The sequence below is a fragment of the Cinclus cinclus genome, chromosome 18 (genome assembly GCF_963662255.1).
Source record: "Cinclus cinclus chromosome 18, bCinCin1.1, whole genome shotgun sequence".
In the NCBI taxonomy this organism is placed as follows: Eukaryota; Metazoa; Chordata; class Aves; order Passeriformes; family Cinclidae; genus Cinclus; species Cinclus cinclus.
The window spans coordinates 11,025,262-11,049,933 of NC_085063.1; the positions used below are offsets into that span (position 1 = coordinate 11,025,262).

At 41.7% G+C, this 24,672-nt stretch overlaps 1 protein-coding gene across 1 annotated transcript in view; it reads left to right on the top strand.

Moving 5' to 3' along the window:
- The window catches only part of TAF4 (TATA-box binding protein associated factor 4), a 35,612-nt gene extending 19,524 nt beyond the window's left edge, over positions 1-16,088 (top strand). The window contains exons 3-16 of the mRNA XM_062505316.1: positions 599-765; positions 1,506-1,625; positions 3,289-3,408; positions 4,123-4,245; positions 4,966-5,055; positions 6,117-6,371; positions 6,581-6,725; positions 7,231-7,345; positions 7,951-8,120; positions 8,728-8,858; positions 9,495-9,620; positions 10,999-11,055; positions 11,137-11,256; positions 14,583-16,088. Of these exons, the coding sequence (XP_062361300.1) occupies positions 599-765; positions 1,506-1,625; positions 3,289-3,408; positions 4,123-4,245; positions 4,966-5,055; positions 6,117-6,371; positions 6,581-6,725; positions 7,231-7,345; positions 7,951-8,120; positions 8,728-8,858; positions 9,495-9,620; positions 10,999-11,055; positions 11,137-11,256; positions 14,583-14,750 (1,907 nt within the window). The 3' untranslated portion in view covers positions 14,751-16,088. The remainder of the gene's footprint in view (positions 1-598; positions 766-1,505; positions 1,626-3,288; positions 3,409-4,122; positions 4,246-4,965; positions 5,056-6,116; positions 6,372-6,580; positions 6,726-7,230; positions 7,346-7,950; positions 8,121-8,727; positions 8,859-9,494; positions 9,621-10,998; positions 11,056-11,136; positions 11,257-14,582) is intronic.
- Positions 16,089-24,672: the final 8,584 nt, after the last annotated feature.

Genomic DNA, 24,672 nt, shown 5'->3' on the forward strand with positions numbered 1-24,672 from the left:
TTTTTCATTTGGGGTGTAACATGGCACAGTGCAGTCTGTTGCTGATGCACATGAGAGAGATTATGATTTTATAGCCACTTTCATTACTAAATTGGTTATGGGAAATTAATTTAGAACTTAGACAATTGTGTTGCTGTTGATGGTGAAGCCTAGGTTTGATTATTTTTCTTTCCCTCTTAAAGAAAGACTAATGGGAATCTTGCCTAATGGCAAGATTTTCTTCTATTTGTAGTCTATTGCAAAACAAATTTCTTAGTAAAGAGCAGGTAGAATTTTTACAGGATTACTCATTTTAATTCCTATTCATATGGAATATTTGTGGTTGGGGCAGAACCCAGAACAACTCACTGTGTTCTGATGCATGCCAATACTGAGCATTTAGATAGCGTATTTCTGAAATTAAGCTATTCTAGACAAAATGCCATAATGCGGCTAGGTATTTTGCTTTTATTTCAAACCTCTTTGTTTAGCTGCCTAGTCCTTCAGCAGTACATTAATTCCATTTGTACCCAACTTGGATAAAAAGAACCAAACAGAAAAATGTGTTCTTTGATATTTGCAAGGGATGTGTGTTTGCTGACCACTCTCTGTTTTGCAGGCATGGTCCTGGTGCGCAGTGAGAACGGGCAGCTGCTGATGATCCCCCAGCAGGCCCTGGCACAGATGCAGGCACAGGCACACGCCCAGTCTCAGCCTCAGAGCACTCTGACTCCTCGTCCTGCTACACCTACCAGTGCACCCCCAGTGCAGATATCCACAGTGCAGGTCAGTCCAGCAAGTTGTGCTGCTAAAAGCTGTTTTGTTCCCTGGGAAGAATACACCAGAAAGTAAGGTGTGGTACTAGTGAGTAGAAGAACCCATAGATCCAACTGGTATATACAGACTTTTTATAGATTCCTAGAAGCTCAGAATTGTTTGTGTTGGAAAGGTGTTGGAAGGGGCCTTAAAGCTCATCCAGTTGCTGACATGGGCAGGTACACCTTCTACTAGACCAGGTTGATTCAAGCCTCATCCCAACCTGGCCTGGAACTTCCGGGAACAGGGAGTCCACACCTCTCTGGGCAATCTGTGCTGGGACCTCATCACCCACAGAGCCAAGAATTTCTTCCAAATATCTGATCTATATCTACTTTCCACAAGACATAGGCATTGCATTTTGTTCCTAATTCTGTTACAGCTTGGCTGTTACTCATCAAAAATATTTTTACATAACTGAATCTCATTAAGTTGAAAACTTTGATATGGAGAAGACCATATATGGTTAATGTGTACAACTCTTCTCCCCAGAATAAATACAAGACTAAAAGAAAAAAAAAAAAATATGGCTATATGTACACTGAGATTTTGACACTTGCATTCAGTTCAAGACTGAAAATCCTTCTTGTATGTCAGATGCGTTCTTTGATATTTGTAATAATGCAGAATCAGAACACTACATAAAGCAGGTGGTATTTAACTATAGGCACTGATGTGTTTGTGATTTTTTTTTTTCCCCTCTTCCCCAGGCTCCAGGAACACCCATTATTGCACGACAGGTGACACCAACTACTATCATCAAGCAAGTGTCTCAGGCTCAAACAACAGTGCAACCCACGACAACGCTACAGCGTCCCCCGGTTGTGCAAGTGAGTGTGCAGGGAAGTAATGTGTGCATGAGACTGCCAGGCACACAGAAATGCAATTGCTCAGTGCAGGGAAGAAGTGCCTTCTGGATTAGCCTTTCTAAAACATCTGCAGGTCTCAGTGTGTATTTTGGATGTACAGGTATACTTTATTATAGGTATATTGTTATTATTTCGTATTACACCTATACGTATCTCTGTTTAAAGGTATTGTGCTCTTAGGTTGTACAATCACAGAGTTGTCTAAAATAAAATAGCTTTATGCTTTCTGCTTAAAAGAACTGACAAGAATTCCCTTTGGATGTAGGGCTGTGGCATTATTCCTGTGGTGGATCTGCAGCCCTCTGAATTCTGCAACAAAATTTACAATTGCAAAGATGACTGCACTGGCAGCCTTTTCTTCCTGAAGCCTTCTCCCTTTCACATGGGTCTCTGCTTTGGTCTGTGTCCTTCTGGAGACTGATAACTCACAGAGAGACTGATGTCAGTCTGGGCTGGCCTCTATTCATTCTGGGCTTGCTTGGAATTTTTTTTTTGAGATATTGTGAGTTTAAGAAACAGTGCAAGAGTGTGAAATTCTCCACATGGCTTCCAGGCAGCAATGGTATAATATGATTGCTGTCGCCTAATCTGTCTCATTGTGCTTTCTTCATCCTTTGAGTAGACAGGATTAGAGAGTTTTAATTTAAAACATGCAGGTTTTGCTATGCATCCAGTTAACATTTTTCCCCTCAGAGAGCCTTTCTCTATGCCAGTGATCTTTCTAGATCTAAGAGTTAATTTACCTAACTGAGTCTCCTTAATTTGCACTGCTGTTATACAGGACAAATAAAACTCCACCATCATTCCATCTGCATATTTTGTGCTGTAATGAGCACACCATGGACTTCATTTATCCTCATTTCAAAAAAATTAGACAGATGAAATCTTTGTCTCCCTTAGTTTCTCCCAAAATACCAATAAAATTGGCTTTGGCAGCAGGGGCGCCTCTTTTCATGTGCATCTTTATATAAAGAGCAAGTTTACAAATGATTTGTGAGCATTCTGAGTGTCAATTGTAACTTGGTAGAAATTTGACTCTCAGACAGGGCTGTTGTTAATAATTAGACTGTTGGAAGCCCATGAATGAGCTATGTGTGTGAGAAGATGTTGCTTGCAACAGTGATTCTTTGGAGCTGATATATCTACTTTAAATTACCAATTTGTCTACAAAACTAGAAAAATGTTTTGTCCCATTGTTCATCACAGAGACCTCGATAAGACCCAAGATTTTGTGTCAGTTGTGCCTTTTTGGAAATTCCTCCCTTTGGAAAATGTCGTTTAATGACACAGGCAAAAAGATAAATAGAATTCACAGGAATTGTGCACTTGTTTTAGTTGAGTTTTGAAACCCCACTGACTGATACTTTGTTTATGGTATTTGATTCAGTGACCAAAAATCGCGCAATTTTTACCCAACTTTCGGAATTCCCGTTTCGAATGTTTGTAGTGCCATCTGGTGGCCATTTCCTTCCACTGCACCAGACCGCGCGCACACAGCCACTTATTTATAGCATCTGTGAAAGGTGTTCTACTGCCCTGTGGCTCATTTTCTGTTTGATGGCTTAGGAAAACAGGCTCTTGGTACGTTCCAAGGAAAATAATCCCATGTTTTTATTCTCTGCAGCCTCAGATTGTTCTGGGTGGTACTGCACAAACAACCACGTTGGGGACAGCAACAGCTGTACAAACTGGAACTCCTCAGAGAACAGTGCAAGGGACAACGGCCACCTCCACTGCTGCCACAGTAAGATACTGAGAAATGTAACATCTCTTTTTGTCCACTCATGTGTGCATGATGTGCAGATACATACATAAATGTAAACACAGATGGGAGTGGAGATTAGTAAAGATGCAGGAAGTCTGTGAGCTGTTGACCTTGAAAAGGTAAACTTTAATAGAACCATATAATTTACAAGGTATGGGTACAGGTCACTTGAATTTTGATAGGTTGTCAGTGTTTTTGTTTCTGTAACAGTATTAAAGCACTCATTTAAAAAATATATTAGATGTGTTTTATAGAACAGTGAATTGTTCAGCAGTGGAGAGGAGAATGAGTATAAGAAGGGATAAGCAGTTGGCACTGATTGATTCAAGCTGCATATTTCCAGGATTGCAAAACAGGGAGAATTCCTGTACTGTGCACTGTGAAGCAAGAGTGTTATATGTTTTAGCAGGACAAAAAATAGTATTTTCCCATATACAGTGTTCATTCTTAAAATACTTGGTGTTTCCTAATTTCATGAAGAATCACAATTTCTTAAATTTTGGTAACAAAAAATGCACAATACATATGTATATGTGAAGCAAAATAATTTCAGTCTGTTTGTATTGTAAGTGCTGAGGGACATGTATCTAAATATTACTTTGCACTGATGAATGAAAGGACTTTATTTCACAGAGTATATGGTCAGATCGTGTATTAATGGGAGTTTGTCTTCCTTTTACCCTTCCTTCTAAGGAAACTATGGAAAATGTGAAGAAATGCAAAAACTTTCTGTCCACGTTAATAAAACTGGCATCATCTGGAAAACAGTCCTCAGAGACTGCAGCTAATGTGAAGGAATTAGTACAGAATCTGCTGGTAAGAAAAGTTCATCAAAAGTTGGAAAATACAACTTCTGGGCAAATTCAGACTCAAAACTGTTGTTTTTTGTGGTTTCTTTTTCTTCAGAGGATGGAGTTCATAAAATCTGAGCTAAATCGAATGAACTCTGCCTCTTCTGAATTAAAATAGATGCATGAATTTTCCATAAAGTTTATAATTTAGACATTGCTGCTTATATTCATGCATGAGAACATGAGTTCAGTTGAAGTGTGAGTAATGCAAGTAGTGGCTCTTTAGATTATACATTTTGATAAAACAATGAATAAAAAGATGTGTTATGTACTTGAGGGAAAACACTACAGCTGGTGCAATAGCTGACTGTAGGAAATCACAAATTTTTACAAAAAAAGGTAATTAATGTTGTCTGATGCCAGTATAAAAGCTTGACATATTTAATATTTATAGAGCGAATATTAATATTGCTCAGCCCACTTGTTAGCAATCTTTAAGTTATAGTGAAGCTGTGTATTCCATCATGCAATAACCAGAGGTTTTTAGGTCTTACAACTTGAAATTTCTAGTAAAGTTAGTTACTACCATAATGCTCTTGGTAACTAAAAATAGTAAGGGATGATAAAACCACTTATTTTCAATACATTCCCAAGTTTAATTTTTTTTTTGTTGGTGTTGGATATCTGTGAAAATTAATTTTTACTTAAAAATTAAGTTTGTTCATTTGGATTTTCTGTTTTGAAGGATGGAAAAATTGAGCCAGAAGACTTTACCAGTAGGCTCTACAGAGAACTTAATTCTTCACCTCAACCTTACCTTGTGCCTTTCTTGAAGGTAACTTATCTTCACTACTCTTTATTTTATCTCTGTGCTTATGTGTTAGCATCAATGAACACAAGCACATCCTTTGCTATTAGAGCTGGAATTCCAAAATGATATTAAAGTAAGTTTGAAATGGTGTCTGGCTAGGCTTTTGCTTCCTTAAAAAAATACTTTTTTGTGTCTTTCTTCCTAGAGTTTGTTACTGTGATTGATTGGCGCAGTCAGTAATGTAACTTCTACCATGGTGACACATCCTAGGTCTTCTGAGAAATATGAAAAGTTCTCTTTCTCTGACTTAAACCACAAACCTATGAATTGATTTATTGTTCTCTTTTTAGTCTTACAAAGCAAAGGGATTCAGTGATACAGAAAACTGTACCTTCTGGGCAAGTTTTGCCTGTGCTGTAAACTGATTTGGAAAAGCAGGAAATTTGTCACCTCCCAGTGATAAATCACATTTGGCATAAATTTTATAGTAGTTGGACAAATCTCAAAATAGTATTTATTGCAAAACATTTACTGTTAGTGAAATCAGTGAGAATACAACAGCATTGAATGGTAATGTAACTGCTTGACTAATGTGTGATTAAGGGATATAGTTGTAGGTGTGTGTTGACATTCCTGGGTTCTTAAATGCTTGCTCAACCTTGAGCTGTTCCTGAGGACAAAAACTGTTGCCATAAGAAAACAACTAATTTAAGAAGCCACTAGGACACTGTGGTCTGTTGGGCTATTCTGAAATCTTTCCCAGTGTTCCAGTGTGACTTTTAAGCTGTAGTCAAGACAAACTTTTAAGACAGTTGAGGAAGGTAGCATGGGCTTGGGTTGTTAAATACATACCAGGGGTTCCAGGTAGGCTGCATAGCCTAGGTGCCCATGATATCCAAAAGGTATTATCCCTCTGTCCAGTTTATTGAATAGGAGCAGGTTGGTATTTCTGTGTGCTCACCTTTCCTCAGGTGCACACAGAGCGATCCAATGGACTGAAATGAAACATGTCGCTTCTTTACAGTTAATACTGCGTGAGCCAGGATGAAACAACTCTACAAAACTCTTTCCTTTCCCCTTTTCAGAGGAGTTTACCTGCCTTGAGACAGTTAACACCAGACTCTGCAGCTTTCATTCAGCAGAGCCAGCAGCAGCAGCCGACGACGCAGGCGACGATAGCCACGATCCCGTCGGCGGCGGCCGTGCTGCTGAGCTCCTCGGTGCAGCGCACGGCGGGCAAGGCCACTGCCACTGTCACCAGTACCCTCCAGCAGCCTGTCATCAGCCTCACTCAGCCCACACAAGTTGGTGTCACTAAACAAGGGCAGTCCACGCCACTGGTATGTGAGCTGAAGTGCAGCGTTTGTTATTGCACAGGGTTTTTGTTTTGTTTTGTTTTTTTTTTTTTAATAGTACTTCTTAAATTAGCTCAAAGACCTGAGAAAAAAGTAACTTAAATTGCGTCTTGATTAAAATGCTCTTTGGGTTTGTTCTTCCCACCTCATTCTCAGATTATTTACAGTTTTTTTTTTTTCTTTATTATTTGCAGGTTATCCAACAGTCTCAAAAAGCAGGGGCGTTGATAAGGCCTCCACAAGTAACATTGACACAGACACCCATGGTGGCATTGCGGCAGCCACACAGTCGTATTATGCTCACTACTCCTCAAATCCAACTGAATCAACTTCAGACAGGTAAGAGGTCAAGGTACTTGTGATACGCCATATTTGATAGCATTACCTGAAGTGTGGTTTAGGGATTACTTGCCCAGAAAAGTTGTTGATACCCCATTCCTGGAAGTGTTCAAGGCCAGGCTGGATGGAGCTTGGGGCAACCTGGTCTAGTGAAAGGTGTCAGAGGGGTTGGAACTAGATGATCTTCAAGGTCCCTTCCAACCCAGACCATTCTGTGGTTCTATGAATGTCAGTTCATAAGTGCCCTGTTTGTACTACTGCTAACATCTTCCAATGTGTAGTGCCACAGGGCTGGGGGTACAGATCTATCAGGGCAGCATTGACAGAGAAATGGTTTGGCTGCTGGAATTGTTTGGGAAGGGTCCTGTTTTTGCCTGGGTGAAATGCTGACAGAAGCTATTAAGGTCAACTCTTTGTACCAGACCTATTGCCATAACTACCTGTGACTGGCTTGCCCGTGTGAACTCTTATTGATGGAGTACAAATCCTGTCTGTCTTCTTGCAGTACCTGTGGTAAAACCAGCAGTATTACCTGGAAACAAAGCTATTGCCACTGTTTCGACACAAGTAGCTGCTGCTCAGAAGAATAAACTGAAAGAACCTGGGGGAGGCTCTTTTAGGTGAGGAACTGTATGTTTGTGCTTGTGCTGCTTGGGCAGCTGAACTCAGACCTTGCTGGTGCTGAACCCGTCTGGGGAAACTCAAAATAACCTAGAGGTAGATTTTCTGGGAACAGGTTTGCTTCTTCATTAAAGAATTCAACAAACATCACTGGACATACTCGTGCCAGACTGGTTTTTGCATTTAGCTGGCACTAAACCTCATAAACAATTCCTGCCCAGACAAGCAAGTGGAATTCATTCCTTCACTTCTCCCAGCTCTGCTTGAGTTACTCGGATGTACAGCCTTAGTGGTGAGGGCAGATTATTATTGTTTTGTGGTAGTGATTTGTCTGGTCTCTTGTTTCTCAAGGTGTTGAAAGTTACATAAGAAAGGATCTTGGGAAAAACAGGAAGTACAAAATTAGTGCTCTTTGAAGTCAAAGCAGTAATTGCTCATTTACAAACAAATGAGCTGTATTTTATTATATCAGAGAAGCAAATAAAATGTAAAATTAAGTATTCAGGTTTATGGTAGAATTCATTATATGCAGCTGTGGTATCATAGCAGTGTGTGCAGATACGCACTAAATGTTATGATTATAATAAATTTTCCTTCTTTTAAGGGATGATGATGACATTAATGATGTTGCATCAATGGCTGGAGTCAACCTGTCAGAAGAAAGTGCTCGGATATTGGCAACAAACTCTGAGCTTGTGGGCACGTTAACAAGGTCCTGTAAAGATGAAACCTTCCTTTTCCCAGCACCTTTACAAAGAAGGATATTAGAAATAGGTATGTTCTTTTATCTTGAACATTAATAAAAACAAATTTCATTACTCTTAGGTTTAATTGAAGGCATTTTCCATGGAAATTGGTTTGAATAATTAAAAGTTGCTGGAGTCATTACCTTCTGGTATTTTCTGGTGTATTTAGATGCTTGTGGGAAATCATCTGTCTTATGAAAGTAGAATAATGTCAAGGAATAGCAAACATAGCTTTGCCTTCTAAAGTGGTGGCGATTCAACATCAAAACTACTCAATCTGGCTGAAAGTCTGACTGTATAAACTAATAAGGTGTAGCAAGCATGACACAAACAATTAAAGAATTCCAGAAGCACTTTTATCAGCTTTACTTAGTAATTTAGAATTGATGGTGGAACAGAAAGCAATCTCGAGTTCTTTGTTACACTGTAGTACACAGCATTTATTAATAGATTTTCAATTTTGTTAAACTAATATGAATTTTAATATGTGTCTAATTTCCTGTTTAATCCTTGTCTGAGAAAACCTGCAAATCATATTTAGAAAAAATAATTTAAATTTCTATGACTGAGATTATAGTCATATTTAGTTGTACTGTAAAATGATTTTTTGCAACCCACTTGTGTTCTGATTGTAGGTAAAAAACATGGAATAACAGAAATCCATCCTGATGTAGTTAGCTACGTATCACATGCTACACAACAAAGACTACAAAACCTCGTGGAAAAACTATCAGAGACTGCTCAACAAAGGAATATTTCCTACAAGGTAACTGTATTCAATTGCTCAAATCAAATGGCACAAATTCAGCAGGCTGTGGTGTTGACTGAAATGCAGGAGTTCAGGTGTTCTTTGTTCTGTGAAATCAGGTTGTTTATTCTCTTTGACTGATTCACCTTCCATTAAGATATTAATACACATGGGTGACTTGAACTTTTCAGCTTGCATATACAAAATGGTTTTAAAACAAATGCAGAGAAGCTGTGCCCTCCCCTTTATTTATTATGTCAAATGTTTAGTGTGTGAGTGATTGTAGAGTCAGACAGATAAAAGCAGTGCTTTGAATTCCCAGGAGACTGCTATCTGACAGATGTGCGTTCCTAATAGATGCAAATGCCTGAGCAGCATTTAAAAAAAACCACACAGCTTTATGAAATATATTTGAGAGGTTAAAGCTGTGATGATTTTAGTTTAGAAGTCAAAATCTGATGATTCATGGAATAGATCAAAATGCTTTTAAGAGTTCTAGCTGGTTTGACTGGTGTAAATATACTCCTGCTATTTGTCTAAAAAGGACAAAGTGAACACTGGAGCTTTGAATGTGTATGTTCTTCCCCAGTACAGTACAAGTTAACAGCTTTGTTTTTAAGGGAGTAATGAGAAACATATTTGCTGTATTTTCAGGATGATGAAAGATATGAACAAGCAAGTGACGTTCGGGCACAGCTCAAGTTCTTTGAACAACTTGATCAAATAGAAAAGCAGCGTAAAGATGAACAAGAAAGGGAAATTTTAATGCGTGCAGCAAAGGCAAGTGCTTGGCTTTCACATGTTTGCAAAGTGTCATTTTTGACATCAAAACTGCAGAGCTCCTTTTCATTCTAAAACACTTGCAATGAAGGGGAAGACTAATTTTCAAAGATGGAACTTGATGAATGTGTTCTTAACTAGAGCTCAGTTTTGCTTTTCATTGTAAAGCATGGGTAACAGCTCCTTTGCCACTCTCATTGCATATTCCCAAATTAAAAGGAGTCTTGAATTTTAGTTTTTGCATTTTGCATTGGCAAAGAAAGATGAATTTTATAGCTTGGTGGTACTCTTAAATGTAAGAGAGGTTACAGGTGTTTTGCAGATTAGAAATAGAATTCAGAAAGATTTTTACAAATTGGAGAAATACAATGAATAAGAAGCAGTTGATGTAAACATGAATGTGACTGTTAAACTGTGGTTTTGCTTAGTGAGTATAGAATGAATATGATCAGAAAAGAGCACCCTAGAAATAATGCACAAAAAAACCCTATGATTCCTGTTAGTTTTGTGATCCAGCATGAGTTGGCAATGTCAAAATCCAAATTTATTTTGTTGTTGGCCTAAAGAATGTAAGGGATTAAGAACACTCAGGATTTGATAGGATGAGAGGAAATGGCCTCAAATTGCGTCAGGGAAGGTTTAGATTGAATATAGAGAACAATTTCATCACTGAGGGGGTTGTCAAGCCCTGGAACAGGCTGCCCAGGGCAGTGGTTGAGTCACCATCCTTGGAAGTATTGTGTAGATGTGGCACTTGGGGGCATGGCAGTGCTGGGGAAACAGCTGGACTTGATGTTCTTAAAGGTCTTATCTAATCTAAATTATTTAATTATTCTAAAAATATGACACACACAAGGAATTGCAGGTGCCCAGTGAAATGGGCAGTTGTTGATGTAAATGGTCTTGGGTCACTCAGGTGCACTTTGTTCAGCCTGCAGCCTGACCTGGGTGTGTAGGCGTAGCAGAAAGATCTGCTCTGAGTAAGTGCCTGGTTACCCAGCAAGGGGAGGAATTGTTCCAAAAGTACAAGTCTGATTCCTTTGTTCATATGCAAAGTGTGTAATTCAGTTCACAGATCTGTGTAATTTGTGTCTTGTAATGGTTGCATTTAAGCATAATTGCCTGGCTACTCCTTTGCTATCTTTAACAAAGCAGAAAAATGGGATGCCTTTTCTGAAAATAGATACGTAAAGAAAAGGAAAGCTTCTAATTTCTTAAAGTTGTTTACCACTGTTGCCCTCTGTGGGAGTGATAGGTATTCCCCATTTCCTGCTGAAATTTAAGAAAGGCTTTCATATATAATCTTTAACTGCTTTTGCAACTGAATTAACTTTTCTTTCTTTTCCTCCGACCGCCTGCTCATCCTTTATCAACACAGTCTCGATCTCGACAAGAAGATCCAGAACAGCTTAGGTTGAAACAGAAGGCAAAGGAGGTGAGTGCTGAGCTTAACACAAACTTTCATTTTGGAAGTTGAAAGAGAAATAATGACCCATCCTTGTTCTGGCACACACAGATGCAGCAGCAAGAGCTAGCACAGATGAGACAGAGGGATGCCAACCTGACTGCGTTAGCTGCCATCGGTCCCAGGAAGAAAAGGAAAGTAGACTCACCAGGATCTGGATCAGGGACAGAGGTACAGTACAATTGTCACCTTTGGATTTGCTGCCTCAACCTCTGTGTAAACCTTTCTGTTCTGAGCTTTTTCCCCAGTTTGTGGTGCAGCAGAAGTGTTTTGTGTTCAGATTTGCTCACTCCAAGGCCAGGATGAATTTTTAGCACCTGTAGTGGCACAGGGAATGGAATCTGAGTGGTCGTTCCCTGATTCATGGAACTGGAGGGATGTTAGAAAAACCATCTCTGATCGAACAAGTCTCAGTTTTTTGGACCTCCCTAGTTTTGGAAGGAGTTTTTTGTGGTTGTAACAAATCTAACTTGATGTGCAGAGTAATGCTGAGGTAGGTGGGGTGGTAGAATTCAGTCACTGGTAAATTTGACAGCAGGAGCTTCAAGTTACAGGAGCTTGCCTAATTTCTCTCTTCAGTTGAGTGGCCTTAGAATTAGTGTCTCCATAGCAGATCAGTTTGACCAGTTCCATCTGATCAGGATGTTCTTGCATATCCTCTGTGTATATTCTACAGTTGAATCTGCCTTTCAAAAAACTCTCAGCAGACTAGGTATCAGAAATGCTCAGTGTCTGATTCATTTAATTTACATTCTGGTACATGATTATCTGCTGTATTGCTCAACAAGGTAATAAACAAGAAATGCATAAAATTTCTTTCTGCATGAGATATTCATTGTGGGATTTCGTTAATGTTTAAGAAACTGCAAAATATTCTTGAAAGTTGTAATTTATTGGACCAAAAGCTCTCTTCGTAATTTGAGGATTTTTCCCCATGGGGTTTTGTGTCTGGTAGCAAGTGACAGAGTAGTATATAGTTTAATAATCCTGTTTATTACTCCTGGAGCATTCTGAATTTTCAGTGCTAAAGCCTTTGCACTGTAGAAAAGCCTCAAAAGAGTTCACCTTGCTTTATACTGAATTGCTGGAAGCAATAATTTACATGTGCTTGATATAAAATGGTAGAGAAAAATCTGAATACTAGCAAATTGTTTTTTTGTTTATAAAAAATCAAGCCTCTTGAGCATCTTTTAAAGTAATTTTAAGTTTTGAAATTTACTAAAATGTCTGCTACTGAGAATAAGGCTTGTTTTTATATAAGCTGACAAATTACTCTATTAAGGGTTTATAGATGTGGTTTAAAATTATGAAAATTGCAGAATGGGGCACTTTGCAAAGATAGATGTGTACACAAATGAAGTTGTCTCGGAGGAATATGCTGAAGTACCTCATGCAGAGTTAATGTTGGTATTGCTTACTCCTGCATGCTCAGCTGTGCCACCTTAATGGTCTGTTAATGTCACTTAGGTTATGGGATGTTTTTTGCATCTCCTGTGAGCACTTGTTTGTATTTCATCTAAATCTGACTAATTTAGTTATCTTGGATTAATCACTGGTTAACCAATTAACTGCAGGTTCCCCTGAAATCTAATCTTTTTGTCTGTTTAATTAAGAAGCAGCTGCCTTTGATCTGATACTCACAGCTGTGCTTTTGCTGCTGTGTCACTTGACATTTTTAAATTGGGCTCCACTTGTCACCATTTGTATGCAGTTTGTGGTTAAGGCACATTACAAGAAGTGTGGAAAATAAGGTTTGCTGTTACTTAGACACAGTGTTGTAAATGGAAGCTTTTGATGTCTACAAATGTTGACTCTTAATTACATGTAAAATCACTTCTAAGTAGCAATTGTACTGTTTTGTTTCCAAATTCAACAAAACAGGTTGCTGGCAGTCCATGTGATTTTACTGAAAGTTACCAAAAAGCTTAACTTACTCCATAGGTAATTCTGTGTCTTTAAAGACTCCTGAAATTTTACCTTTGCATTTCAAGTATTATGGTCTGCATAATAAAGCTCAGGTTTGAGTTTTCACTAAAGAATATTTAAAAACCAAGAGTAAAACCCCTTCCAGTCATTCCTTCTGTTGTCTAGCAATTATACGTATGCGAGAAAATTTTGTTAGCATCCAATACTTTCCTGCATTTTCTAATTTCCACTGAAGTTGGTGAAAATTAGATGGCCAAATTGTCAAAGTGCCTTAAAGTAGCCTTTGAAAATCCAGCCTTTGAGCAGCCCTAACTACAGGGTTTTAAGTGATTTTGGTGTTTGCTGGGTTAACAGAATGCTTGAGGAAAAAATCTGGCTTTACTGTTAGCACTGTGGTGAAGCAAATTCACCTGCACTGAACAGAGTTCTGCTAACCCAGTGTGATAATTTCCAGTGCAGGTTTAGGTTGGTTTGATCATCAATAATGTTCATTTATTAAATACATTGTTTTCACACGTGTTAGTGGGAACCTCAGCAGCTTATTCATGTGGCTCATGCAGCACTCTAAATTTGGGCTTTTTTCAAGTCTGGGGTGTTTTTACTAAAAAAAAATTACTGAAAATTCTCCAAACTCATGGACAGATAAGTCCTTATTCACTACTGGAGTGTGTTCAGTGTCACGAAATATAAAAGTTCCGTTAATAAAAGAAAAGATAACATTACGATAATAAACTAAATTGGAGGGGAAAACGAACGCGTGGCTGAGCCAGCGAAATAGAACCCATTGGCGGAAGAATGAACGATTCAGGTGAGTATCACCTGTCCGCGAACGAAGATTCCCGGCTGGAAGCGAGGAGCAGCCGGGACGCCGCTCCGCGCGCGCCATCTGCCGGGCACGGCGCGCTGCTGCAGCTCCTTCCCCGCCGTGCCGCTGATTCGCTCCCTTCTGCTTTTTGTTTCTTTGTTCTTCGTTTGTTTTTTGGGGTTTTTTTTTTTTTTTTTTGGTTTTTTTTTGTTTTTTTTAAGCGATAGGTATAATAATATGCTGATTGTTTATCCTGCCGCTTCGGGAAAATCCCAGTGTTTACCAGAGGGATGTGGAGAGCTGGAGAAGCATTCAGAGGTCATTAGAGAATGTGTGACTGTGTCTAGGAAAGCTCCTAGATATAGTCCTGAGCTGGGTTACGGCTGTTGTCACCAGAAGGAGAGCACCCTGCCGTGGAGATCAGAGGGATCTAGGACATGATTAAATTCAGGATTGTCCCCCAGATCATCCACAGCTCCAGGGCTGCCCTTGGCATCTGTATGCTGGAATTGTGAAGAATCCTGTCCTTTCTGTTTGGTTTGGTTGTTGGGATTGCTTGTCCTTAGCGCCTTCCTAAAAATACAGGCAGCGCTTTGGGGCTTTTTCATCTGTATTGAAAGCCACTGAAAACTTCTGATTGTTCAAAGAATTAGAGAGGTAGCATATTATCTTCCTGACTGTAGAGTCTTTAAGTCACATGTTTTCTCTGTAAAGTTTTGGAATGCTTTCAGGCGTGGACTGATTGACCTGTTCTTGTGCTTTCCAGGGATCTGGTTCGAGTGCAGCAGTCCCAGGCAGCTCTGGAGTTGGAACAACCAGACAGTTTACGCGACAAAGGATAACGCGGGTGAACCTCAGGGACCTCATATTTTGTTTAGAAAATGAGCGAGAGACAAGCCATTCACTATTGCTATACAAAGCATTCCTTAAGTAAAATGGAAAAGATCAAGGTATTTTTGACGGAGAGACGCCTGAGGACATTTTTTAATATATTTGCAAATTACGCCTTTTTGTAACAAGCAAATGGGATATTGTTTAAAAAACAACCACCTCTTTACATGGAACAGTTTTATATTCCTGTTTATAAATAAACTCTTCAGTAAAAGAGAAATACATTTCTGTAACAGTGAGGATACTTACAAGGCCTGTGGATACTATAAAAGGACAATTAAATTTTAACTCATCTCTTGATTGAGTGGCCTTCTTGCCAAACAAGCCATATATAAAGACTGATGAAATCGTTTAGCAAATAACTAGCTACCCTTTGTCAGCCCTGTAGCAGTTTCAACATTAATTGTTCATTTTAGTTCAGTTTCATTCAACTAAATCCATTACATAGGCATATGTCTACAGCAGATGACCTCATTTCGTTCAGCTTTTTTTTAAATGGTCAGTTAGCAAAGCAAACTGATTTTTTAAGAATATTTATCTTTCCCCCAAATGCTCAAAATCTAGAGGGATATACAGTTAATTTTAAACATAACCTCAATTTTAATCACATTATTGCTTATTAGAGGCCCTGAAATCCCATAAAGGAGGGTTACTTCTGAATGTTTTAGCAGCATCTGTAAAAATGCATTTTATTTGCTATAGTTTGTAAAGCTGTAAAGTTAAAAAAGGAAAAAAAGGAAAAAAAGAGAAACCTTTTCAGCATAAATATATTTTACTTGCACTGTGTTTTTTAGCTAAAGTGAAAGCTTAGATTAAATAAAATCAGAAGTTGAGAGGAATCATCAAAAGACTGTTTCTCAGTGTGAATCAAGTGTTGAAAAATGGTTGGTGTATTTTGTCAGTAATTGTACATAATTTTTGGCACATAACATAAAAATGGCTATGTAAACTATAATTATTTTGCTAAAAGACTGTATGCAAGCTGTGGGCCTACTTTAAAGATGTCCAGAGCAAAGTCCCTTCTTTGTACCTATTTTTTTATTACAAATATACTAATTGGTTCTTTATATTTTCAGAGGTTATTGTATTAAATTGTCTATTGATAGTACTTTTATGACTGTAAATACTTTGGCTTTCTTTGTGTGAACTCTCATGGTAGAATTTAACTCTCTTGCGTGTAAACTGAATGCTGATCAGTATTTTTATCAACACCTGACAACTGTTACACCCCTTTTATTTTGTCTTTTAGGAAATCCTGTCTTTCCATTTTTTTTCATGTAAATTTTGCACAGTTACTTGTTCATATGTAAATATTTTACTTTCAAAAATGAAGTTTTTAATTGCTATTGTTTTATATAGGATTGAAAAAAAATTAACTCCTTTATTAAAAACAAATTTATCTGTATTTGCTAATGTATTTTTCTCTCAAAATCTTTTCTCCGCTTGGATTTCATTTTCTTGGTACAGCAAAAGATGAGACTACCTGAGGGGATGCTGTTTGCTAAAGATGCACTTTGGGATGTTTTTATACCATTTTGTTTTATCAGTATTTCAGAGGTGTGTGATTTCATGACTCTTGGCATTTGATTGTTGTCTTAAGGGTGTTGGAGTGGCATCAGGAGACAGTGGGTTTGGTTTGGTTGGATTTTAAGCAGGGAAAGGTGTTCGAAACATCTGAAATACTTTGTGTTTGTCTAGTGAAGGTTTAATAAAACAACCTCTCCTTGAGGGCAGCCTGCTCCCTCAAACACAGCTGAAGTGGTTTGCAGAAGAAGGTGGGACATATAACACAATATTGAGCACAATTATAAAAGAAAATAATGAGGGACACTTCTGATTATCGATGTGAAAATCTGAGAAGCATCTCTGATGTTCTGTACTGAATATTTAGCTTTTGGCTTGTATTTTTTGTAATTCCTCCTCTCGTGGGCCACTTAACATAATAATTTTGAGGACCTAATCCTGCTAATACATTAATTTGATGGTTATTCCTTGCACGCAGACAAATCTGTCCACAAGCTGCTGCCCAAGCCCTGTTGTGGAACAGGCACTGGCAGCAGGCCCGTGGGAGATCAATGTCTGTGAAAAAGAGGATCAGCTCCTAAAGGGATGTGCTCACCTGACACCATGTGTGACACTGACCCCGAGACTCCAAACAGCCTTTAAATTGTGTCACGTCATTAGGTGGAAAGAAACACCTTTGACTTTTGGCCAAAACACTGTCAGAGCATCCCTGGTTGTAATTGTTAATCACCACTGGCCAGGCAGTGACTGGGAACAGAGTCTGCAAAGTTGTGGCAGGTAAGTGGGGAAGAAACTGGAAAATTGAAGTTATTACATGGTGTGCTGTACTTTGCTCTCCCTGCTCGGTAGTAGCTTAGAAATATTCTAGAGAGGCCAAGGGAGGAGGGAGGGATCCCCTGTAAGAGGAGAGCTCTTGGTTTTGTTTTAAATAACATTGGTTTTAAGTGCACAGGCAGCCCTTCACTCCATGTAATTTTTTCTCAGCAGAAATATAAGTGTTCCTATTGTTAGTCAGAAAAGCTGGTAGCATCCACCTCCCTCCAGTAGTTCAAATTCAAGGAGTTTTGGACTGGGGCATTGGCACATTATTGTCAGTAATTGACACTCTTGAGGAGTTCTCCTGGCACAGCAGCTGAAGACTTTTGTTCATTTGTTGTTGGTTTGTGGTTTTTATGATAAAACCTGTAACTATTTTTGGAGCTGCTCAGTAATTTGACATTTCCAACTCACAGCTGAGGAGGGGCAGCATTTACAGGGCAATAAGTGTGTACAGCAGCACTCCTCTTGTGTTAGGGACCTGTAGAGAGAGAAATCATGATTCTTTCCTGGCCCCAAAGCTTGTGCTGCTCCACCAGAGACTGGGGGTGAACATAGAAGAGAATTTACTGCTCCTTTTCGTGGGTCTCTGTACCAAGACTGATGCACCTTTCTTGTAAGCACCCCCAAAACTGAAGTTTGCCACAGCTGGGATGTTCTATGTGTGAGTCAGTGAGGGTTTATTGCAACTTTATTTTATTACACTTTTTCAGCTCCTTGTCAGGGATAGGTTCCTTCTCTCTTGCCTGTAAGTCTGTGACTTGTAATGGGCTCTCTGCCCTGTTTTACAGAAGTCTTGTCTCTATTTTCTTAACACCTTTGATAGGGTACTGCATAGCTGTAATGTTGCTGAACTGTTTGATATCATTCTTTTCCCAGCAGAAAAATTGATCTGAACAAGTAGGATGGAATAAGGCACTCTGAATTCAGCCTTTTTTTTTTTTTTTCTCATTTCACAGGTTTATAATTAAACAGATAGGTTTTCAGGAAACCTTTTAATATATAGTAAGAGATTCATGTGTGGTAAATAACATCAGTTTCACAGTAATTAAGATTTTATTGGAGGTTTCACTGTGATTGAAGAAGTTTTCCCCACATTTCTGAGATTGTCTAAATTACAAAATTAAAAGAACTCCAGTGATAATTTTAACCATTTTTTTAGATTTGCAGCTGTTTGTCCATCTGCAGAGAAGAGTCCTGACCCTTGGGGTAAGTGAGGGAGGGTGGCAGCTGGGCTGGGGTGGTGGCACTTTCAGGAGTGACATTTCCCTGCAGTGTGGGGATGTGGATCCACCTGCCCAGGTGAGTGCAGTGCTTGTGCCAGAATTTTTGCGCAGCAGGGCTTTAGGCAAGGACAGGCCAAGCTGCTGTGGTGTGAAGTGCCAGGAGGAAAAGGTTTAGGTAGTATGGGTTGATCCTAGTCTTTAGATTTTTGGGAATGCCATGCGAGCAGTCCCAAGGCAAGGATTGCTCCTCAGTATTTGGGGAGGTTTTTTAGCAAGTGGCATTTCCCTGTCTATGGAAGGTGCCAGGCTGATGGATTTGGGAGTTTTGTTGGGGAGATGAGTAGGGAGGGCAGCAGCTTAAGGGATGCTCTGCCATGACTGAACTGCCCAAGACAAAAACTTCCCCAGGTTAGGATATCCTACAGGAGGACTACTGGGGATATTAAAACTGCATTTTAACAGCCCAAATCTTCCTCCTTCTGCAAATCTGCTGTGGCCAAACCCTGCACTCTCCCTTCTTCCACTGGAGTCCTGGGAATGGTTGTGCAAGAGCCCAGCAGGGACAAGCCAGAGCTCCTTCATTTTGTGTGCTGTTATTAGATGCCATAGAGCTGTGAAAGAAAGGGAAAACATTCTTTAAAACTTGCTTTTAGGAATTCAGTCATGTTTTCCTTTGTCAGCTGAGAAAAACTTGCCCAGTGCTGCTGCAGGTGTGGAAAGGTGAGGGGAGCTCTGGGCACATTGTGGGGAGGCCTCATAGCCACTGTCTCATCTTTCTTTGTTCTGCCCCTTCAGAAATAACTTTCCTGTGAAACAGTTTATTTTCCCTTTGCTTTCCTGCTCTGCTTATTTACTGTTATTCTCTGGAAGCAGCTGGGTTGCACCCTGTTTGGTTTCCTCCTGGGAGTTTCCCTGTTCTGAAGTCAACAGAGGACTTGTACAAACAGCAAGAACAGCGTTTGGGCTGTGATATGGTACCATACTGCTGTGAAAGTGCTGAATAAATGCATAACAAATCTGGCTTTTACTGCTCTGTAAAAGTACTGCATGGTTTAACTTGAGCACTTACGTACTTTTTCAATCCAATAACAAAATCAAGTTGCCAAAAAAAAAATTTGCAAGTGTTTTCTACTTTGCTGTGATGCATTTGGTGTTTTAATTTCAAGCAAACACATTGGAGAGTTGCCCAATTATGGCAGATTGGAATATGAAGAACAATATATCTGATTTCCCAGGAGAGCAATGTGCTGATGTTTAGGCACAGCCTCTCAGTGAAAATGAAAATCCTCATGTCATGTTGAGTGAGTTCAGCTCTTTTATTCCACTTTGAGAGGGACAGGAGTAAAATCTGGGTAAGTTATAGGTAAGGCCCTTCAGCTTGAGGTGGAATTGGTGGGACTGATCATTTTTATTTGAGAAATAAAAAATTAAATTCCTTAAAATATTACATTCTGACTTTCCACACTGATGCACAGCAGTGGTATATGATCTGAAGTTGTGGGAGTAGGTTTTGTTTTTCCTTTTCATTCTATTTGTGTGTTGCAAATTCCTACTTTTCCTACTTACTCCTACTCGAGTGGTAGGAATATATTTTGTGTGTATTTGCTTATTCTTGATACAGGTATTTCAAGGTCTCCATTTAGAGCACAGCTCTAAACCAGCTGTACTGGTGGAGCTGAGAGTGCCAGTGGAGATGGGCACCATTCCCATCCAGCCCTCTCCTCCCCAGACCCAGGGGAGGCTTTTCCCTCCTGTCCCTGCACCTTGATCCGGGAAAAACTCCCCAGAACTCTGTTCCCTGATGGAAAAATGCCCAGGAGCTCAGGTGGGCAGGATGAGGGCAGGAGCTGACAGCTGGGAAGGAGGAAATGAGAGATCTGGACAGCCAAGGTGTGAGGCAGGGCAGGCTGGGTGAGCTGGAAGCTCTGAGCACATTCAAACTGTGGGAATGTGCCTGGCGCTGCCCATAAATCTAAAAAATAAATAAATACCCTAAAAATAGCTAATCCTGGTACCTACACAACACAAAGCAGGTCTGTGTGAGCATTCCCATCTCTTTGGCACCAGAAGCAGTCAGGGAGCAGGGAAGGGTGAGTGTGGTGGGTGAGTGTGGTCTGCAGTGGCCGTGGAGAAGATGAGGGCTCAACCCCCCAGTGCCAACATCACATTCTTGAGGTGGGAAGTGCTGTCTTGGAGGGTTTATAGGTGTGGATGCATTCTTCTGTGAGTTTATGAAGTTGCTTTGTGGAGGGAAGGTCAGGAGGTTTGGGCTACCCCTGCTCCCTGCCCACTTAATTTATGGATTGATACATATATACGTGAAATATGTGGGTTTGTATATATATTTTGTACATATATTTGTGTATAAATGCATGCATACACTGAGAGATATTTTAAAAAGTCTGCTTTATATATATTAAAGATGCACATTTGTGATAGACACAAGTGGGAGCGACTCTGTGATCCACCAGCTCTCCTGTGTCCCTGATCCTGACAAAAGCTGATTTTGCAAAAGTGAGGAGTGCAAGTGTCACTCAAAGCTGCTTAAAGGTGTAAAATGGAATAATTTTATAGTTGTCCAGCAAGGAGCCTCTCGGATGTTTCATCCTACACGTGGAAACCGCAGAGGGATGGCCCCTCTGAGGATGGGAATGCTAAGAAAAGTTTTCAAGGAAAACTCCTGGGTCTTTTCCCCCTTATATCCCGCGAGCACTCTGGTTGCATTTTGTGGGCGGATCTGGAAAGGGAGCGGGATGAGGAAGCGTGAGAAGATGAGAGGAAAAAAGAAATCAAAATGTTGCCAAAGTAGTTCAACACTCAGCAGGAGTTCAGTGGCAGAGAGCCGGGGCACTGTGGAGCCGGGTGGGGGCGAGGGAGGAGGGCAGTGCTGGGCTCCCCCTGCCTGGGGCTGAGCGAGAAGGCAAGAATGACTCTGGGAAAAGTCATATGAAGAGGTGAGAATCGTGCAGGCAGCTGGTCCTTGTTTTCCTGTGCCTTCACCTGGCGGAGGGGATGAACACCGACTGCATCCCATCCGCACCTCAGCTAAATTCCTGCTGAGGGAGGGCAAGGAAACCCTCGGCTGGGAAACGCTCTGTAATTGCTGGTATTTCATTAGGAAGGAGCCGGATCCCTTTTCTCCCTGCGCAGCGAAAGGCTGGGAGACCGCACGGGCGGCCGGCTCGCCTCGTCGGGCGGCAGAGGGTGCTCTGAGCCCGGCTACGGCTCCATCCATCCCCGCTCCATCCATCCCCGCTCCATCCATCCCCGCTTCTCCATCCCCGCTCCATCCATCCCCGCTCCATCCATCCCCGCTCCATCCATCCCCGCTTCTCCATCCCCGCTCCATCCATCCCCGCTCCATCCATCCCCGCTCCATCCATCCCCGCTCCATCCATCCCCGCTCCATCCATCCCCGCTTCTCCATCCCCGCTTCTCCATCCCCGCTCCATCCATCCCCGCTTCTCCATCCCCGCTCCATCCATCCCCGCTTCTCCATCCCCGCTCCATCCATCCCCGCTCCATCCATCCCCGCTTCTCCATTCCTGCTCCATCCATCCCCGCTTCTCCATCCCCGCTCCATCCATCCCCTCTTCTCCATCCCCGCTCCATCCATCCCCGCTTCTCCATCCCCGCTCCATCCATCCCCGCTTCTCCATCCCCGCTCCATCCATCCCCGCTTCTCCATCCCCGCTTCTCCATCCCCGGTCCATCCATCCCCGCTCCATCCATCCCCGCTCCATCCATCCCCGCTTCTCCATCCCCGCTTCTCCATCCCCGCTCCATCCATCCCCTCTTCTCCATCCCCGCTCCATCCATCCCCGCTCCATCCATCCCCGCTTCTCCATTCCTGCTCCATCCATCCCCGCTCCATCCATCCCCGCTCCATCCATCCCTGCTCCTCCATCCTCACTCCTCCATCCCCACTCCATCCATCCCCGCTCCATCCCTCTCAGGGAAACACAGCCTGGCCACAGCCACAGCCCGCGGTGGGGGCAATGATTTTTCTGCTTAATGCCAAGTATGAATTATTCATTTGCTGACTAAATAATAGAAAGTGGGGAGAGGACAAAAGGGGATGTGGCAGGAACACCCTCTCCTCCCTAAAAACTCAATTTTAAAAAAAGTAACGAAAAGGAATCAGGAGAGGGCGCTGTGTGCTTCAGTATGTTTTGATCGGAATGGCTGCCCCAGACTATTTATGTACTTAAGACTTTTTGGGGGGCACAGTCACTGAGTGGAACAAATGTCTGTGAGCAACAAGAGCAAAGGCAGGTACAAGAGAAAAAAAATGCAAAAGAAAATGAAATTGTCAATTAGAAACCCTTACAAACAGGACAGAGATGTTGAAAGGGAACTTCTGGTGACGGCAAGATATAAGAAAACTGGTGTCAAGAAGCACGATACACACAGAATCACACAGAGTTTTAACCACTATCTCTTAATTTCCCCCCTTCTTTCAAATGCTGCAATTCCTGCAAGTTGCAGGAGGGTCACAAATGCACAAATGTATGAGGGTCCACGTGAGCTGTGTGTGGAGAGGGTGGAGGTAAGCTGAGCTGGAACTGTGGATGCTGGAGGTAAAAAATCCCAGCTATCCCAGGAATGTGCTTTGGGGCTGCAGAGCAGGGTCTGTCCGGGTTCCTCTCCCAGTCAGCTTCACTGCTGCTTCCTGCCCTTACCCTCACCCTAACTCCTGCACGTGGAGGAGCAGGCAGGCTGGTGTGGGCTTCCCAGTGCCTGGATCCAGCCAGGATCCCTGTGGCACTTGGCCCTAAACCCCAGTTAATGTGTGTTGAGCTGTTCGTCAGAGGGATTTCCCTCCCCTCATCCACCAGAGAGGAAGGCAGTGATGGAGAGAGATGGGTGTGGAGGGAGAGACCCTGTTTGCATTCCATCCGTCCATCCATCCGTCCATCCATCCATCCATCCATCCATCCTGCTGGCAGTAATCAGAGGGTTGGGTCTGCCCCCCTTTTCCCATCTCCCTGGGTGCCCAAGTCATTGTAAGCCTCCAAGATGCTCCTGAAGCCACACTCTAATGTCACCCTGTGGCTCAGGGACTGGCTTGGTCCTGGCTGCCACTGCTGTCATGTCCCAGCCCTGGCTGCTGCGTGGATTCCAGGTCAAACCACCCCACTGGCAGCACGGTGTCAGGGAATCGTTGTTTTCTGGGTCGTTAAATCCTTTGCTCTTTAATTCTTTGCCTCCTGAACACCCCCAAGGTATGTTATAATCACCCTAAAATGCAGCCACTAATTGTTTGGTGTCCCCGTGGGGGAGGAAGAGCAGAGTCACATTAAATCACAATAATCAAGAGCTTCTCTAACAAATGAACTCGAACCCACTTGACAAGAGGAAGCGGCGGCGCTGCCTCGCGCTCCGCGAAGGGCCGTGTTTAGTCGTAATCTTATTTGTAATCTAATCAATATGTTTACTGAAGGAGAGAATATCATCAAGTATTACTTTAAGACACTTAGGGGATGTGACACCGTTCACAACTCAAATGTAAACAGGTTTGTTGGCTGTGTTTTCTCGTAGGAAGAAGGTGCTGTGCTCTAGCGGGGCTGGCACGGGGGGCTGTGTGGAGAGCAGGGGGACCCCAACTGCTGGGAGGGTCAGGGATGGGCTATGCCTGAGCCCCTCCTCAGCTCCCCATCCCACCATGTCCATGGCAGTGCCCAGACCCTTCCCCAGTTCCCTCCAATCTTCTGTGGCTGATGGTGAACCCTGCTCTGTGCCAAGCCCTGGTGTCCTGTCCCACGGGATGTATTTTAGTGTGTGAGCCTTCAGGAAAGATTGAAGGTTTTGTTAAAAACTTACCACGTAACATCCGTAACAAATAATTAGGCTCTAATGCACCCAGTGGAGGAGTTCCCCCTTACCCCAGGCAGTTGGAAGGTGTCTCTTACCCTGAAACGTGAGGGTTATACGTATAAAAGTGTATATAATGTTTCCCTTATAAAATTTTTATCCTGTCTAATGTATCCCAAAGCTATTTAAGAGCTGAGAGCAGAAGCTCTGGAGGTTTGGCTGCAGCTCTGGGGAAAGGGAGGACTTTAGGTGAAGGCAGCCCCTGCAGACTGACAGTGAGGGGAGACACTGTGTCCCAAGAGGGCAGAAACATCATCTAAGACAGGCAGGATGGGACCAATCCCATGGTTCTTGGATAGATGTGCCAAAATCCTGAAGCATCTTTAGGGGTCCAGAGCCCGTGGCATCACACAGACATGCCCCCAGCTCACTGATGGAAAAACACATTACCTGTGAGTTAAACAGACAGAGAAGCTGGTAGGAAAATAAAAATGAGAGGGAAAATAAAAATGAGAGGAAAAATAAATGCTGCCTGTTCAACTACTTAAATTAAAACTTATTTGAAAGCTGTGTTTGCAGAAAACA